This window comes from Hemicordylus capensis, chromosome 1, assembly GCF_027244095.1.
Source record: "Hemicordylus capensis ecotype Gifberg chromosome 1, rHemCap1.1.pri, whole genome shotgun sequence".
In the NCBI taxonomy this organism is placed as follows: Eukaryota; Metazoa; Chordata; class Lepidosauria; order Squamata; family Cordylidae; genus Hemicordylus; species Hemicordylus capensis.
This window is the reverse complement of record NC_069657.1, coordinates 89,426,424-89,441,756: the sequence shown is the minus strand read 5'-3', so window position 1 is coordinate 89,441,756 and position 15,333 is coordinate 89,426,424. Positions and strand designations below refer to the sequence as shown.

Genomic DNA, 15,333 nt, shown 5'->3' with positions numbered 1-15,333 from the left:
CAAGCCGCTGTGTAGCAGGATGTGCGGTGGTGGGGTGAGGGAAAAGGTCTCCTTCTGTCTCTTACCTTTTCAAAACAAAGCCACTGCATGGCAGGATGGTGGTGGCGGCAGTGCAGCGAGGCCAAAAACAGCCCACAGCCAGCCCGGGCTGTAATTTGGGAGGCCAGTGGGAGGGTGGAATGAGCCCCTCACCATGCAGTGGCTTTATTTTCCAAGGGTAAAAGACCGAAGGAGTTCTTTCCCCTTGCTCCCCCCCATCACCCCACTTAACAGCCCTTTACTTATAAAGGAGAATCCTTTACAAATTCGCGAGGTGGGAGCTTGGCTTGACTCGTCCTCAGACCAGCACATATGCCCCTCCGATTTGGCTCAGACATCCTAGCTAGGACTAATAAGATGATCTTGCAATCCTTATGAAAGATGCAGTTCTTTAGCTGTAGAACAGGTACCAAAACCAATAAAAGGTTTTTTTTCCCCTGGCCCCAGTATGGCATTTGGATGGTGATATTCAGGGTGCTTTTGGAAAATATTAGAAATTACAGAAGTGACCTTTTAGATACTGTATTGGTTTGAGCTCTTTAATTCTTCAAAGGCCAGCACCTTGATTTGTGCTAAGTTGACACAAAACAATTTTAAGTACACAAATAAAAACGCTAGAAACCAAAGCTAAAAGCTTGACAAAACAGGTATGTTTTCAGGTCTTTCTTAAAAACATTTAGAGAAGGGGAAACTCTTAATTTCATTAGGAGGCATGTTCCAGAGTCCCAGGGCAACTCTAGAAAAGGCCCAGTTTCGAGTCACCACCAACCGAGCCAGTGGCAACCGCAACTGGACCTCCTCAGATGGTCTTAATAGGCAGCAAGGTTGATGAAGAAGGCATTCTCTTAAATACCTCAGACCCAAGCCATTCAGGACTTTATAGGTAATGACCGCCACTTCATATTTTGCCTGGAAACTTATTGGCAGCCAGTATAGTTCTTATAAAATGGGTGTAATATGATCTCTTCAGGCATCTCTGGAGACCAACTTGGCTGCTGTATTCTGTACTAACTGCAGTTTACAAACTACTTACAAAGGCAGCCCAATGTGGAGCGCATTGTAGTAGTCAAGTGTGGATGTTACCAGCATATGCACTACTGTTTTAATGTCGTTTATCTTCAGAAATGGACATAGCTGGCAAATCAGCCCAAAGCTGACTGAAAGCACTCCTAGCCACTATCTCAACCTGAGAAATCAGGGAGAGTTTTGGGTCCAGAAGAACTCCTGGACTTGCTCTTTCCGTGGGAGTGCAACCCTGTTTAGAACAGGCAGATCTAACCCACTTCCTAAGTGTTCTGGTCTCTGGAACTTTTAGCAAGATTTACAGATCTATCTATGCATGCTTAGACAGAAGTAAGTTCTGCTGAGTTAAGTTGGGCATACTCCTGAGTAAGTGTGCATGGGATTTCAATTTTAGTTTCTAATGTTAGAAGCCACAGAGCTGGATTTGTGCCACATATATTCACCTGAGCATGTGATACCTTTTAGCATGGTAGGTCATAAGTTGCTTGCTAATATTTGTATACATCATTTCACTAAGTCCATGGTCATAAGTGAGTTTTTTACTCCAATCCTTACAACTTAGAACTGAAAATCTTGTGTCCTTAGGATCCATCCCAGATGTTCTTTGCTTTATGTGATTTGTCTTCTAGCACAAAGATGCTTACCAGGTGATCTTGGATGGTGTCAAGGGAGGTGCCAAGGAGAAGAGACTAGCGGCACAGTTTATTCCAAAGTTCTTCAAACATTTCCCTGAGCTAGCTGATTCAGCTATCAATGCCCAGCTGGACCTTTGTGAGGATGAAGATGTTTCTGTAAGTACTCTTTCTTCACAACAAGCTGTTTTACAGGTGCTTATTTTTGTTACTTCTCGTTCATTCTCTCTCCCCTCCCCACTCCCTCCTGCCCAAAAAATTTACAAAAATAACCTAATGCTCTCTTCCTTTTCTTTGTTGAGCCACTTTACTTACCTCAAGCCAGCTCTTTCTCAAAACCCAGTTCTTTGAGAATGATTTAGATACCAGTGAATTGACTGCTTAAATATTCCATGAAACCAAATTGCTTTGTATGTATTTAGTGTTGAACCTTCTTTTAATTGCACGCATTGTGATATCATCTGGTAGAAAAGGTATGAATGAGTGCTCCCTTGTTCTACAAGAGCCAGGATTCACACATACTTGCTTTATTTAGGAGCAGGGTGATTTTTAAACTTTAAAAATGACTTTTATTTTTTGAAGTTTATTTACATAATTTATAGTATATTTTCAGTATATGTTCCAAACATGTACAGCCGAAATCTAAAACAATTCCTGGAAACAAATGAAAAGCAACTAAAAGAATAGTACAGACTAACAAAGCAGAAACAGTTGACTTCCAGACAAAACAAATATTACTTTGCTTTAAGAACAGAGGCAGATGAGGAAAGATGACTGTTTTGAACAAGAGTATTCCAGACTTTCATAGTCATTACAGTGAGAGTCTGGAAATCAGCCTGGAATCCATATGAAGTCAGTATATGTGGCCCTTGTTATCTGCGGGGATTCCGTTCTCACCTACAACCGCAGATAACGAGACCTTGAGACAATGGAAATTTGGGGGTGGGGGGTTATTTGGGGGCAAAAAAGGCTGGGAAAAGGCAGAAATAAGTGAAATAACCTACCATCCCATGCTCTCCAGGTCTCCAGCTGTCCAGCAGTGCCCCCCAAACCCTCAATTCAGCTGTTCTTCCACACAAAAATTGCAGGGAAATTTATTTTTTAAAGGAAGAGCCACAAAATGTCTCAGTTCAGCATAATGGTGGTTGGAAATGACTTCAAAGGTCATTTCCAGCCACCCAGGAACCACAAGCCAATGAATTTTCAGTATTTTCGTGTCTGCCAATAATGAGGTCGGGTCTCCATTGTCCTACTGTGTATACACACAACCACAGGTGCCAGTACTGAAGTTAACGAGGGCCACCTGTACCTGCAGCCTCATTAGTTGCTCATTAGTTGCTCAACCTCATTAGTTGCTCCGATATTTTATTTGTTCAGTCATGGTGAAAGACCAGTATGATGGACAGCAGTGGTGGCACTGGTTACTTATCTTTTACTTATCTTCACTTATCTTTTCTTGCCCCGGTGGCGCAGTGGTAAAACTGCCGCCCTGTAACCAGAAGGTTGCAAGTTCGATCCTGTCCAAGGGCTCAAGGTTGACTCAGCCTTCCATCCTTCCGAGGTCGGTAAAATGAGTACCCAGAATGTTGGGGGGCAATATGCTAAATCATTGTAAACCGCTTAGAGAGCTTCCAGCTATAGAGCGGTATGTAAATGTAAATGCTATTGCTATTGCTTTGTTCATTCATGTCAGTGGCAACTCTGCCTCCCCTTCGTCACTTATCACCTAAAGACCAGAGCGGGCTTCATCATAACCTTAGGCATCTAGTAACTTGGTGCTGGTGGACATCAGCATCAGCTAAAAAGGCAATAGTTGCGGCTGTTTTCCACAAAGAATTACCGGCATGTGAGGGAATTTTGAATAACTTATTCAATTGATGGAATGTTTTTGTTTGTAGATCCGCCGCCAAGCAATCAAGGAATTACCTCAGTTTGCTACAGGTGACAACCTTCCCAGAGTGGCAGATATACTTACCCAGCTTTTGCAGTCAGGTAGGTGAGATTGGAGTTTGCCTTTGCATCACACTTGGTACAAGTTTGTAATCAAACCAGGGGTGCATATTCATTGCTATAGCTGCTTTTCTAAATGCTTTCTTGCCAGTATTTGACCTACTGTATTTTAAGAGACGTTTTCCATTTAACTTTTGCTATCTCATCCATGAGATTGCTATGTGCTTTTAATTTTCTCTCGTTGAAAACTCCAGATGTATAGTGGGTTGGTGTACTCTAAAAGGCACATGCCCACCTTGACTTCTATTTGTGATATAAATACAAAGAGTACCGTGCACAAAAGTGCTGTGCTGCACAGTGTGGTGTGCTTGCACCTCATAACAAAAGTGTGCACACAAAAGTGGTGTGCTTGCACCTCATAGGCAGACAGATCCAGGCCTGCCTCAAAATCTGGTACTGCCCTCCTGGTCATGCAGTCTTTCTGCCTCTTGTTTTGTCTCTGGTGCACTCTCCCCCCGCCTCCCACTCAGGGACAAAAGCTGCTCTGACTGTTATGCCAGTGCTGCACTGTATTCAACAAACCTATGCAGTTTATATGCAGGTTTAAAATGCAAATCCGTACAGCTTAAATGCAGGTTTGTATTCAACAAATGACAAGATTTTAAGACCTCTTTAATGCATAGGTAAAACAAAGTTCTTACAAAATGAGCAGACGCTTTTCAATATTAGAATATCATTGTCAATGCTGTATCTCAAACAGCTGGAAACTCTTCAGATTAAATATAGCCACTGAAACTAAATAACCAACCTAAGAAAAAGGGAGGAGATGACTCTACAGAACAAATGTTTAACCCTTTTATACATCAGTAAATTTCATTGTCTCTTGCATTTCTTCCCTGAAATTAATAGTTGGTTGCAGCTGTTCAGTATACATGGCCTCTTTAATCTTATGCTTTACTGTGTTTCCTTCTGCAGCCAAAATAAACACCTTTGTTTGCACAACTCCTCCTTCATGTTTTTCCTTGATATACTTTGCCCAGGGTTTCAAACGGTTTTTATATGTTTGAAACAAAGATGTTTATTTTGGCAATGATGTTTTAACATTGAAACACATTTGCTCAGTTTGTAAGATCTTTGTTTTATTTGTTTTACCTATGCATTAAAGAGGTCTTAAAATCTTGTCTGGAGTAAGGTTGAATGTGTATCATTACCACTATATTGTCTTATTCAACAAATGAAATAAATGCAGGCCTTCATCTCAAGCCCCTATGTAATGCAGCACTCCTGTATGCACGTGGCTTCTAGGAAAGGAGAAACTATTTGCAACACCTAGGTCTGCATTTAAGCTGCATGGGTTTGTTGAATGCAGTACAACTTGAACTCATGCAGTGAACCCACTTTTTGTTGGTTCACTGTAAGATGTGGGAGAAAATAAAATAAGCAAAAGTATGAGTTTGCTTATTTAACAAAATAGGAAATTGAATATAACTTTATTGTAAGGAAGCAAAACCAAGTCGGCTGGCATCAATTTTTACTTGAGTTTTTTTATTTGCATTATGATTGTGACTTCTCCCATTTTCCTTGTGAATATTTTTGACAGTTCTATTAGTGTTTGGATGAAATTCTTCATGCATATGATTCTACTTCTTTATTTTCTGTTTTCCGTTTTAAATAGCTTATTTAAAAAACTGCTGATCTTTAGTTTTTCTCTGTTTCCCAGATGATTCTGCAGAATTCAACTTGGTAAACAATGCTTTGTTAAGCATATTTAAGATGGATGCTAAAGGTAAGGGACACATTTTTATGTTGACATGTTTTATAGTTATAAATAGATTCTAGTCTTTGTTTGATCTTACAGAGTGAGCAAGGGTTTGAGTGCCTTTTGAAGGATAGAGTAGAACTGTAAACAAATATGAATACCCCTGCTCTTCACTACAAAAATAATGGAATGAGTTGTTTTTTTAAGATACCAAGAATACGAGGTTAGGTATTACAAGAGCTGTTCAAAAGTATAATACAGATCTGTTGAAATCAACTGGAGGGGTGTGTGTGTGTGTGTGTGTGTGTGTGTGTGTGTGTGTGTGTGTGTTAGTTTATGTGGTATACAGCACTGTTCTTTATTGCACAGCCTGCTGGCCAGTGACAGCCTGCACAGACCCCAGTGGTGGCCTCTGGCTTGCCATTCCCTCTCCTCCTGCCAGAACTGCCACTTCCCAGCTAGTTCATACAGCACTAAACTACTGAATGAGCCCTTTCCTCTTGCGTGCACACGAGAGGAAAAGGGCTCATTCAACAGCTTAGTGCCACATGAACTGGCTGGGAAGTGGCATTACCCTTAGCAACAGGAGGAAGAATGATACATTGTCACTTACCTGAAAGGTTATTCTCCTCAGGAGGATGGAGTGTATCCAAAGGCTGGGTTGTGCCTCCCACTTGCTCAGAGACAGGTCCAATCAAAAGAAGACACATCGACCCCTCAGGCTCCAGGATTCGAAGCCTTGAAAATAAGAGCGCTCAGGTGCAGATTCAAGCTCAACACAGTAAACAAGTCTAAAATACCACCAGAACCAACAAACTGCCAATATCGGACTGAGGGGAAGGAAAAGCCCCTAGGAATATGCCTTATCATTAGCACAAAAACCCCAGGGAGACAGACCACCCTGAAAAGAAACTACCCAACCACTGTTCCCACTAAGGCATGCTCATGTGCGTACGCTGACACATTTTCTGATGTCCGCTCAGTTAACTTTAGATCCCGCTCAGGTTGAATCGGGAGAGCCCCATTCTGAATGCATATGTGCACACACAGCTTAGATACTGCCACTCGGAACAAAAGTCATTCTGCACACAGATGAAAAAATTAGAGAGAACACTGTACCCAACGGAACAGAATAGTAGAAATAAATGACCAGACGGACACGGGCAGGGTGGATACACTCCATCCTCCTGAGGAGAATGACCTTCCAGGTAAGTGACAAGGTATCATTCTCCCTCAGTTCAGAGGAGTGAATCCAAATGATGGGACCTACCAGAGGCCCTTGAACCTCCTGGGCGGGAGAGGAGGCTGGTCCTAAGAGGGCACTACCTGTTGCAGCACTCTGCACCCAAATGAAGCATCAGAAGACACCAGGGTTTGTGTCTTGTAGTGCTTGATGATGGTAGAAACGGACGACCAGGTTGCCGTCCTGCAGATGTCTGCCAATGGCGCTAAGGTGAAAAAAGCTGCCAAGGCTGCCACGCTCCTGGTAGAATGGGCCAGGACCCCTTCCGGGTGAGCCTGACCTTGAGATGTATAGGCCAAATTAATGCACTGGCAGATCCACCTGGACAAGGTGGAATTCGACACCTTATGTCCCAGAGTACACTCGCAAAATGAAACAAAAAGTGATTCAGAACTTCGGAAAGCCTTGGTACGTTTCAAATAATTGCCCTGCGCACATCCCCTTGGAGAAGCAGGATGAGGGCAGAACAAAGGCCATATAAGTTCCTCTGCTCTGTGGAAAAGGGAGTTCACCTTTGAAACAAAAGTGGGATCAGTCCTCAGAAGCACTTAGTCTTGAAGGACTAAACAGAGCTCTTTACGCAAAGAAAGGGCTTCCAGCTCGGACACCCTGCATGCTGAGGTTACAGCAACTAGAAACACAACTTTGTAAAATAAAAACCTCAAGGAAACCAACCTGAGTGGTTCGAAAGGATCCTTCGTTAAGGCTGTAAGCACCACATTAACATCCCAAGCAGGGAACCGGTATTCCATAGGAGGACAGATATTAACAGTACCCTTCCGAAAACTTTTAACATGGGGATGAGAAGCAAGGTTATGGATCCTGTCTCCCCCCACCCCCATGTGCAGAACTGATGCTATGGCAGCTACCTGGCATTTCAGGTTACTGGGCCGTAGCCCCCTATCAAGCCCAGCCTGTAGAAAGGCCAATACGTTAGCCATGGAGGCCACCAAGGGGGAAGGGGACCAAGACTTACACCATTGAACAAAAACCTTCCAAGTGGCTTGATAAATTCTCTTGGTGGTAGTCCTGCAAGGTGCTAGCATCGTATCCAACACCCCTTGCGCTTACCCATCCTTAATCAAAGACACACACCCTTCGACACCCCCCTTCAACCCCCAGGCGAACAGATTCATCCACCCTGCGTCTGGGTGAAAGACCTGCCCCGACTGAGGAGATGAGGGTCCGCCCCCAAACTCATAGGAGATTCCACTGACATCTTCAGTAGGTCCAAAAACCAGGGGCGGCAAGGCCAATGGGGAGCTATCAGAATGACGTCCGCATGTAGGGTATGAACCCAACGGACAGTTTGTGAGATGATCACTGTGGCGGGGGGGGGAGGCGTAAACTAGTCCCCTTGGCCAAACCTGAAACTGGGCTACTGGGAGAAAATACACCCCCTTGAGGATGGATGGGAACGCCCACCATGACAGGGACGAAACCACTTCTCTGCTCAGATCCAGGCTGAGGTGGGATCTCTGAGCTATTTGGTCCTGCCAGGGAAGCAGAGCCCACTGAAAGGGGTTAGTGTGAAACTACACCCAGGGAGTCAGCCCTATGGTGGACACCATGGTCGCCTGTAATTGACTGAGGGGAAAGGCACTGGCCCTTGGGCAATGTTGCAGTGCCCAGCAAACCCTGATTATCTTTTGCCGGTGTGCTGGGAGCAGAGAGACCTCACCACTTGTGGTATCAATAAGGGCCCAAAGGTGCAGGATGCTGGTTTGGGGAGATAGGGAACTCTTCTGAAAGTTCACCACAAACCCATGCAGCTGGAGGCAATGGACCTGGGCATCCCTGAGGGTCTTCTGCACAGACAGAGATCTGATGAGGATGTTGTCTAAATAAAGGTGAAGGGGGACCCCCTCCGTCCTCAAGTGCACCACGAGTGCCACCGTGAGCTTGGTGAACACACTACTACCTCCTGTGCATGCCCTACTGGTAGAACTTCTGGATCCCCTTCAGCCTGATCAGGGACAGAAGGGATGGTGCCCCCCCATCTTTAAAATCTTTTTTGCCTTGTGCAGCAAAACTGAAAAATCCTACGGTGTGAACAGCCTGTGGGAAACAGACTGAGCAAACTCTGTCTCATCCTCAGAAAGCTCCCCCCTTCCTTATCAGACACTGAAGCATCTGTGTCTGGTTCCTCATCCGCTGCCTCAGGCTGACCCGGGTTATCTGGTACCACAGAGGTAACAGGCCCATGAGGTGACAAACAAGGTGGCTGGCACACAGGAGCATGTGGGGAGGGAGAATCCCAGTCTGATCTAGAAGAATGCCTGGCCTGAGACTTATATTTCTTATTCTTGCTCTTAGAGCACCCCCTAGGCACATTATGCCCTGGTACGGGCCCTGTTGGTGGCAAGGGGCCATCAGTGCCCATGGCGGGAACTTTTAGTGGGAACTACTTGCCTAACTCCTCTGCCACAATGCACCTGAACACAGCCTGCAGGCATTCTGGGACCACCCCCTCTGCTTCCCCCACATCAGCAGCCGTACCCTCACCAGCCTGGCTGTGAGAATCATCCTCCCCCTAACACTCCCCGGAAGGCACTGACCTTAGGTTCCCGGGACTTACTGATGCAGGTGGGGAAGACGGCTGTGGAGGCTGCGCTGGGAGGGAAATGGCTGAGCTGCTGCCCTCCGGAACTCGCTGCTGCTCTGCGTGGCTAGTGCTGAGGCGCGGCTGCTACTTGGGCAGATTGCTTTTGCCCACTGTTTCCACTGCTGCCACCTTTAGCCTTGCCCCGGGATCAATCCCCCGCCAATCAGTGTGGGCGGCGGAAGCGGGTGTTACACCCTTGCCCACACTTCATCAAACACTGAAGCGGGCACCGAATCCTCGGAGAGAGAAGGAGACACCTCTCTCTCCACACTGCTGCCCTCGCGGCCATGGTAGAGGTGGCTCATAGTAAGGACAACCCAAAATGTCATAGGACAGCCAGTGCCCACCAAGACAGACTCTCTGGCCCACAATACAAAGCACCAAATGAGCACGAAAGAAAACAACTCCTGCTCTGAGCGAGACAGAGCGAAGACTGGAGCCTGAGGGGTTGATCTCTCCCACTGGGTTCGATGTGTCTTTTTTTGATTGGCTCTGTCTCTGAGCAAGTGGGAGGCACAACCCATCCTTTGGGTACACTCCTCCGAGCGGAGGGAGAAGGGGAGGGGGAAGCAACAGAGAAAGCGAGAGTGGGAAACCAAGTGCCAGGGCCAGCACCAAGGGGGCTAGTAACAATGTAGATTAGTGGTGGCGGATGAGTGGGGCCTTGGCAGGCAGGGTCCTCCCTGCAAAATTTGACAGCACCTCTGTTACTACTCAAAAAGGTAGTCAGCTCAGCAGTAGTAGCCCTCACTTCAAAAATAGTGAAGATCACTGGTACAGAGTGTTGACTGTTTGAAAAACAACTGTTCCCTTTTCCTTGCAGTTGTGACCTATGCTTTAATTATAATGTGAAGATGTTGTCTTCTATAACAAAATTTGGCTTCTTTCATTTGTGAGGGAATGTTGTTATTGGATCTTTCTTTGCATGTTAGGAACGCTGGGGGGCTTATTCAGTCAGATTCTTCAAGGAGAGGATATTGTGCGAGAGCGAGCCATCAAATTTCTTTCTACAAAACTCAAAACATTGCCTGAAGAGGTCTTAACAAAAGAAGTAGAAGAGCTCATACTAACAGAATCAAAAAAGGTGAGTACATGACAGAGATAATTTCAGTTAGACATATCTATTAGGGCCATGCAAATATTCAGCTTCAAAGTATTGAAATCTCAGGAAGCCCCAGTGAGGTTTTGAAGGTGTACAAGAAGTGGTGGGGAATGTAGTCATTACCAGCAGTTTCTTCATAGAGCTCTATGGGGAAATAACTGGGAAGGACTGCATTCCCCAGCACTTCTTGTGCACCTTGCTGTGTGCCTTCCAAGACATAACTGGAGTTTCCTGCAGCTATAGATACCTTTAATGGACTTCCTCACTACTGCATACAGGACCACTCTGGATGTAGTTAATGTTGAGAGCCGCCACTTCTCCATGGGGCCAAGGGTGATATGGTTAGACCACTTCTTAACAAGCCTTCCCTAGATCTCTCAGCGATGGATAGTTATAGGCCGGTCTCCAATCTCCCATGGTTGGGCAAGGTGATTGAGAGAATGGTGACTAATGAGCTCCATGTGGTTTTGGATGAAACAGATTATCTAACCCATTTCGAACTGGCTTTAGAGCTGGCTATGGGATTGAGACAGCCTTGGTTCACCTGATAGATTACCTTTAACAGGGAATCGACAGAGGGAGTTTGACTCTGTTGGTTCTTTTGGCTCTCTCGGTGGCGTTCAGTACCATTTGATCATGATGTCGTTCTGAATCACCTAGGAAAGTTGGGGAAATGAGGGCAGAGGTTCTGCTCCTATCTCTGGGGTAGATTCCAGATAGTGGAGCTTGGTGACGGTTGCTCTTCGAAGCAGGAGCTATTATATGGAGTCCCTCAGGGCTCCATTCTGTCACTAGGGGTGTGTCCGAACCGGTCCGGCGGCCATTCTGAAGAATGGCCGAACTGCCAGACCGGTTCGGCCCTGGCTGGTTCGGGTCCGGGTGGGGGGTATTGCTTTAAGGGCGGGGAGGGCTTACTTACCCCTCCCGCCTGTTTGCCCCCTCCAGCGCCCGTATTCAACAGAATAACGGGGCGCTGGAAATCAGCCGCCCCCCGCCGAGGGGAGATTTGGCCAGAAACTAAAGGTACAAATGCCGCCGCCGCCGCCCGCCAGCCCTCCCAGCCGCCCGCCCGCCCGCCCGAGTCCTCACCCGATCTCTTGGAAAAAAATGAGAGGAGCTAGCGAACAAAGCTCCTCTTGCTAGGAAGTCCTGTAGCATACTGAAGAAGCTTTGCGCGCGCCGCAAAGCACACCGATCGCCGGAGGCCCGGTCTACCCGCCGGGAAAAGGCCGGGTAGACCGGGCCTCCAATCGCTGTTCTAACTGGCCTTTTCCCGGCGGGTAGACCGGGCCTCCGGCGATCGGCGTGCTTTGCAGTGCGCGCGCGCACAAAGCTTCTTCAGTATGCTACAGGACTTCCTAGCGAGAGGAGCTTTGTTCGCTAGCTCCTCTCGTTTTTTTCCAAGAGATCAGGTGAGGACTCGGGCGGGCGGGCGGCTGGGAGGGAGGGAGGGCTGGCGGGCGACGGCGGCGGCATTTGTACCTTTAGTTTCTGGCCAAATCTGCCCGCGGCGGTGGGGGCGGCTGGTTTCCAGCGCCCCGTTATTCTGTGGAATACGGGCGCTGGAGGGAACAAAGAGGCGGGAGGGGTAAGTAAGCCCTCCCCGCCCTTAAAGTAAGCCCCCCTTCGGTGCCGGTCCGGACTGCTCCGGACCGTGCACATCCCTATCTGTCACCAATGCTCTTTAATATCTACATGAAACTGCTGGGTGAGGTCATCAGGAGGTTTGGTACAAGGTGTTATCAGTGTGCTCATAACACCCAAATCTTTCTTATCATCATCATCATCATCATCATCATCAGGAAATGGCACTCATTCCCTAAATGGCTACCTACAGGCAGTAATGGGCTGGATGAGGGACAACAAATTGAAGCTGAATCCAAGCAAGATGGAGGGGCTCATTGTAGGGGATCAGAATCTGAAGGATGAGTTAGATCTTCCTGTGCTGGAGGGGGTTACACTCCCCCAGAATGAACAGGTATGCAGCTTGGTAGTACACATAGGAAGCTGCCATATACTGAGTCAGACCATAGGTCCATCTCGCTCAGTATTGTCTACACAGACTGGCAGCGGCTTCTCCAAGGTTGCAGGCAGGAATCTCTCTCAGCCCTATCTTGGAGAAGCCAGGGAAGGAACTTGGAGCCTAGATGCTCTTCCCAGAGCAGCTCCATCCCCCACGGCAGGGATTCTCAACGTGTGGGTCCCCAGATGTAATTGGACTTCAACTCCCATAATTCCCATCCAAAGGCCACTGAGGCTGGGGATTATGGGAGTTGAAGTCTAATAATATCTGGGGACCCACACGTTGAAAAACCCTGCCCTAAGGGGAATATCTTACAGTGCTCACACTTCTAGTCTCCCTTTCATATCCAGCCAGGGCGGATCCTGCTTAACTTAAGGGGACAAGTCATGCTTGCTACCACAAGACCAGCTCTCTTCCCTTATACATGGATGCAGGCCTCACCCCAGTATCTCAGGTGGAGGCTATGGCCAGGAGTGCCTTCCGCCAGGTTCAGTTGATTCAACAGCTGCTTCCATTCCTTGAAGATACCAATCTCAAAGCAGTTATGCATCAGCTGGTAACCTGCAGGTTTGACTATTGCAATGCGCTCTAAATGGGGCTGCCTTTTGTATGTAGTTCGGAAACTTCAGCTAGTACAAAATGCAGCAGCTATATTAGTCTCTGGGGTAACCCGGAGAGACCATATTATGCTTTTACTCAAACAGTTTCACTGGCTGCTGATATGTTTCTGGGCAAAATACAAAGTGCTGATTACTACCTTGAAAGCCCTGAACGTAGGCTTAGGTCTGGGTTACCTTAGAGAGCGTCTCCTTCTATATGATCCCCACTGCATGTTAAGGTCATCTGGAGAGATCCGTCTCCATTTATCACTGGTACGTCTGGTGGCAACTCAGAACTGGGCCTTCTCTGTAGCTGCCGGAAGAAATCCGTCGCTTGGGTTCATTGCTGGCCTGAGCCCTTATTTGTTCGGTCTCGCCTTCCAAGGTTTTTAAATTGTTCTTAAATGGTTTTAACTGTTTTAAAATGGTTTTTAATCGTAATCCTAAGCCGATGTTTAAAATGATGGGGGGGGTTTGTGCACCACCCAGAGTCTTTGGATAGGGCAGTATAAAAATGTAATTAATAAATAATAAATGTGGATGATTTTGCTTTGATGCTTGGAAACCAAATCCTTACATAGCTCTAATTTCTATTGCAGGTGCCCCATACAAGTATAGCACTGTGTAAATAAAGATTGCCATGCTATAAGTAGCTAGGAATAATTCCTGTGCAAAGTTCATCTTGTTACATTTCTTCCTATTACAGCCACATTATTTTAAATAAAATAATTTTAATTCTTAACAGTGGTCAGTGTAATATAGTGCACAGGATGCCTCAAACTGTTGCTTAGATATGAGCTCACTGGCTAGCCTAGCCTTTATTCCATGGGAGTTTTGTTAATAAACAAAGAGCATTGTGAAGTACTTGTACACTAGAATTGCTGTAGAAATTAAGAAAAAGCTGTTGCCTTGTGCAGCTAAAAGAAATGTGCAGTTTCCACCGACTTGCAACAGTATGGATATGAATTATTTCTAAGTTGCCCTCTTTTTGTTCTTTTCAGGTACTTGAGGATGTGACAGGTGAGGAGTTTGTCTTATTCATGAAGATACTGTCTGGTTTAAAAAGCCTGCAGACAGTGAGTGGGAGGCAGCAGCTAGTTGAACTGGTGGCTGAACAAGCTGACCTAGAACAGACCTTCAACCCATCAGACCCTGATTGTGTGGATAGACTCTTACAGTGCACTCGTCAAGCAGTCCCACTTTTTTCAGTAAGTATTTGTTGAAATGAGGGCTAACTCTTTGATAATGTCTCTTCAACAAGGCAAATTGATTTTTTTTTTTAAATGTCTTGCATTCTGGGGTTTTCATGTTTCCTAAGCTCTAATTTACACCTCTCTCAATTGTGGTCATAAGCATGCATTGTTAAATCAGTTGGTCTTTCTTTCCCATGAACCAGTCATCTCCATATCACCAGTTTCCTGTTGTAATCCTCTGTTTCCTACTGAAATCAATCCTAATGTACTTGATTTCTCTCCCCCCGCCCCTTTCCATGATTGCAGAGCAGTAAGTACTGTTCTCTGGTCTGCTTTATAGCAACAGTCCTGCCAAAAGAACAGTTCTGACTTTTGCTTCATCTGCATAAGAAATGTTAGAAATCTATATTTGAGATTGCTAATGGGGAAAGAAAGATTGTTCTGCAGTTGGTGTGGAGAGCTGGGTTTTGGAAGATGTCATTTCTATTACTGGCAGTGCTGGGAAACGCTATACAATCTGAATGACAGTTGCCTTGCCTATCTGTAAAATGAAGATTATATGTACCTTTGCAAAATTTTGTAGAACTCAATTTATGTAGGAAGCTCAGATGTTGGGAATGCTGTGTATGTAGCTTCTGTAGACTCTACTCCCTCCCCACCATGGCCAAGGGATATCATGGCTGTGCCTGAAATACTATTTAGCCTACAGAGCCCCCTCTAAAGAGAAGCATCAGTCAAATATGCCAGCAGCAGATGCAATTAAAGCATTTACATCTTCGGTCACTGGGGGATTTGCGTCTGTCTTGTTTTGCTGGTGCAACTTGAGTCTTGTTACAATTTCTTTTAAACCAGACTTAATGGAAGTTCTGTCTTATCCCCCTTTTGTTTCAACTGTAACTAAATACGCTGGAGCTACATTAGGAGTTGTATCTTAAGAAAGTTCGTCATGACTAAGTGCTTTTGAAATCAGTGAGACAAGATAGTTGAGACTCTCTTGCCCCATTAATGTCAATGGGACTAGGACTCCTGACTTTCTAAGGATGTGACTCTAGAATTGTGACTAATTCATTTTTGCAAATAGATAAGCAGAACAAAAAAGTCAGCCCATCCAGACAAGAAATACCAGTCTCACTTACCAGTCTGCCTTTGAATATTGGCTGGAAGG

The 15,333-nt window shown here is 45.8% G+C and overlaps 1 protein-coding gene across 3 annotated transcripts in view; it reads left to right on the top strand.

Annotated features, from left to right (window-relative positions):
* Positions 1–15,333, top strand: part of API5 (apoptosis inhibitor 5) — a 40,972-nt gene that overhangs the window by 1,611 nt on the left and 24,028 nt on the right. For all 3 annotated transcript variants that reach the window (XM_053254372.1, XM_053254364.1, XM_053254382.1), the window contains exons 2-6: positions 1,692–1,853; positions 3,593–3,686; positions 5,365–5,430; positions 10,184–10,335; positions 13,977–14,183. In XM_053254372.1, coding sequence (XP_053110347.1) covers positions 1,692–1,853; positions 3,593–3,686; positions 5,365–5,430; positions 10,184–10,335; positions 13,977–14,183 — 681 coding nt within the window. The remainder of the gene's footprint in view (positions 1–1,691; positions 1,854–3,592; positions 3,687–5,364; positions 5,431–10,183; positions 10,336–13,976; positions 14,184–15,333) is intronic.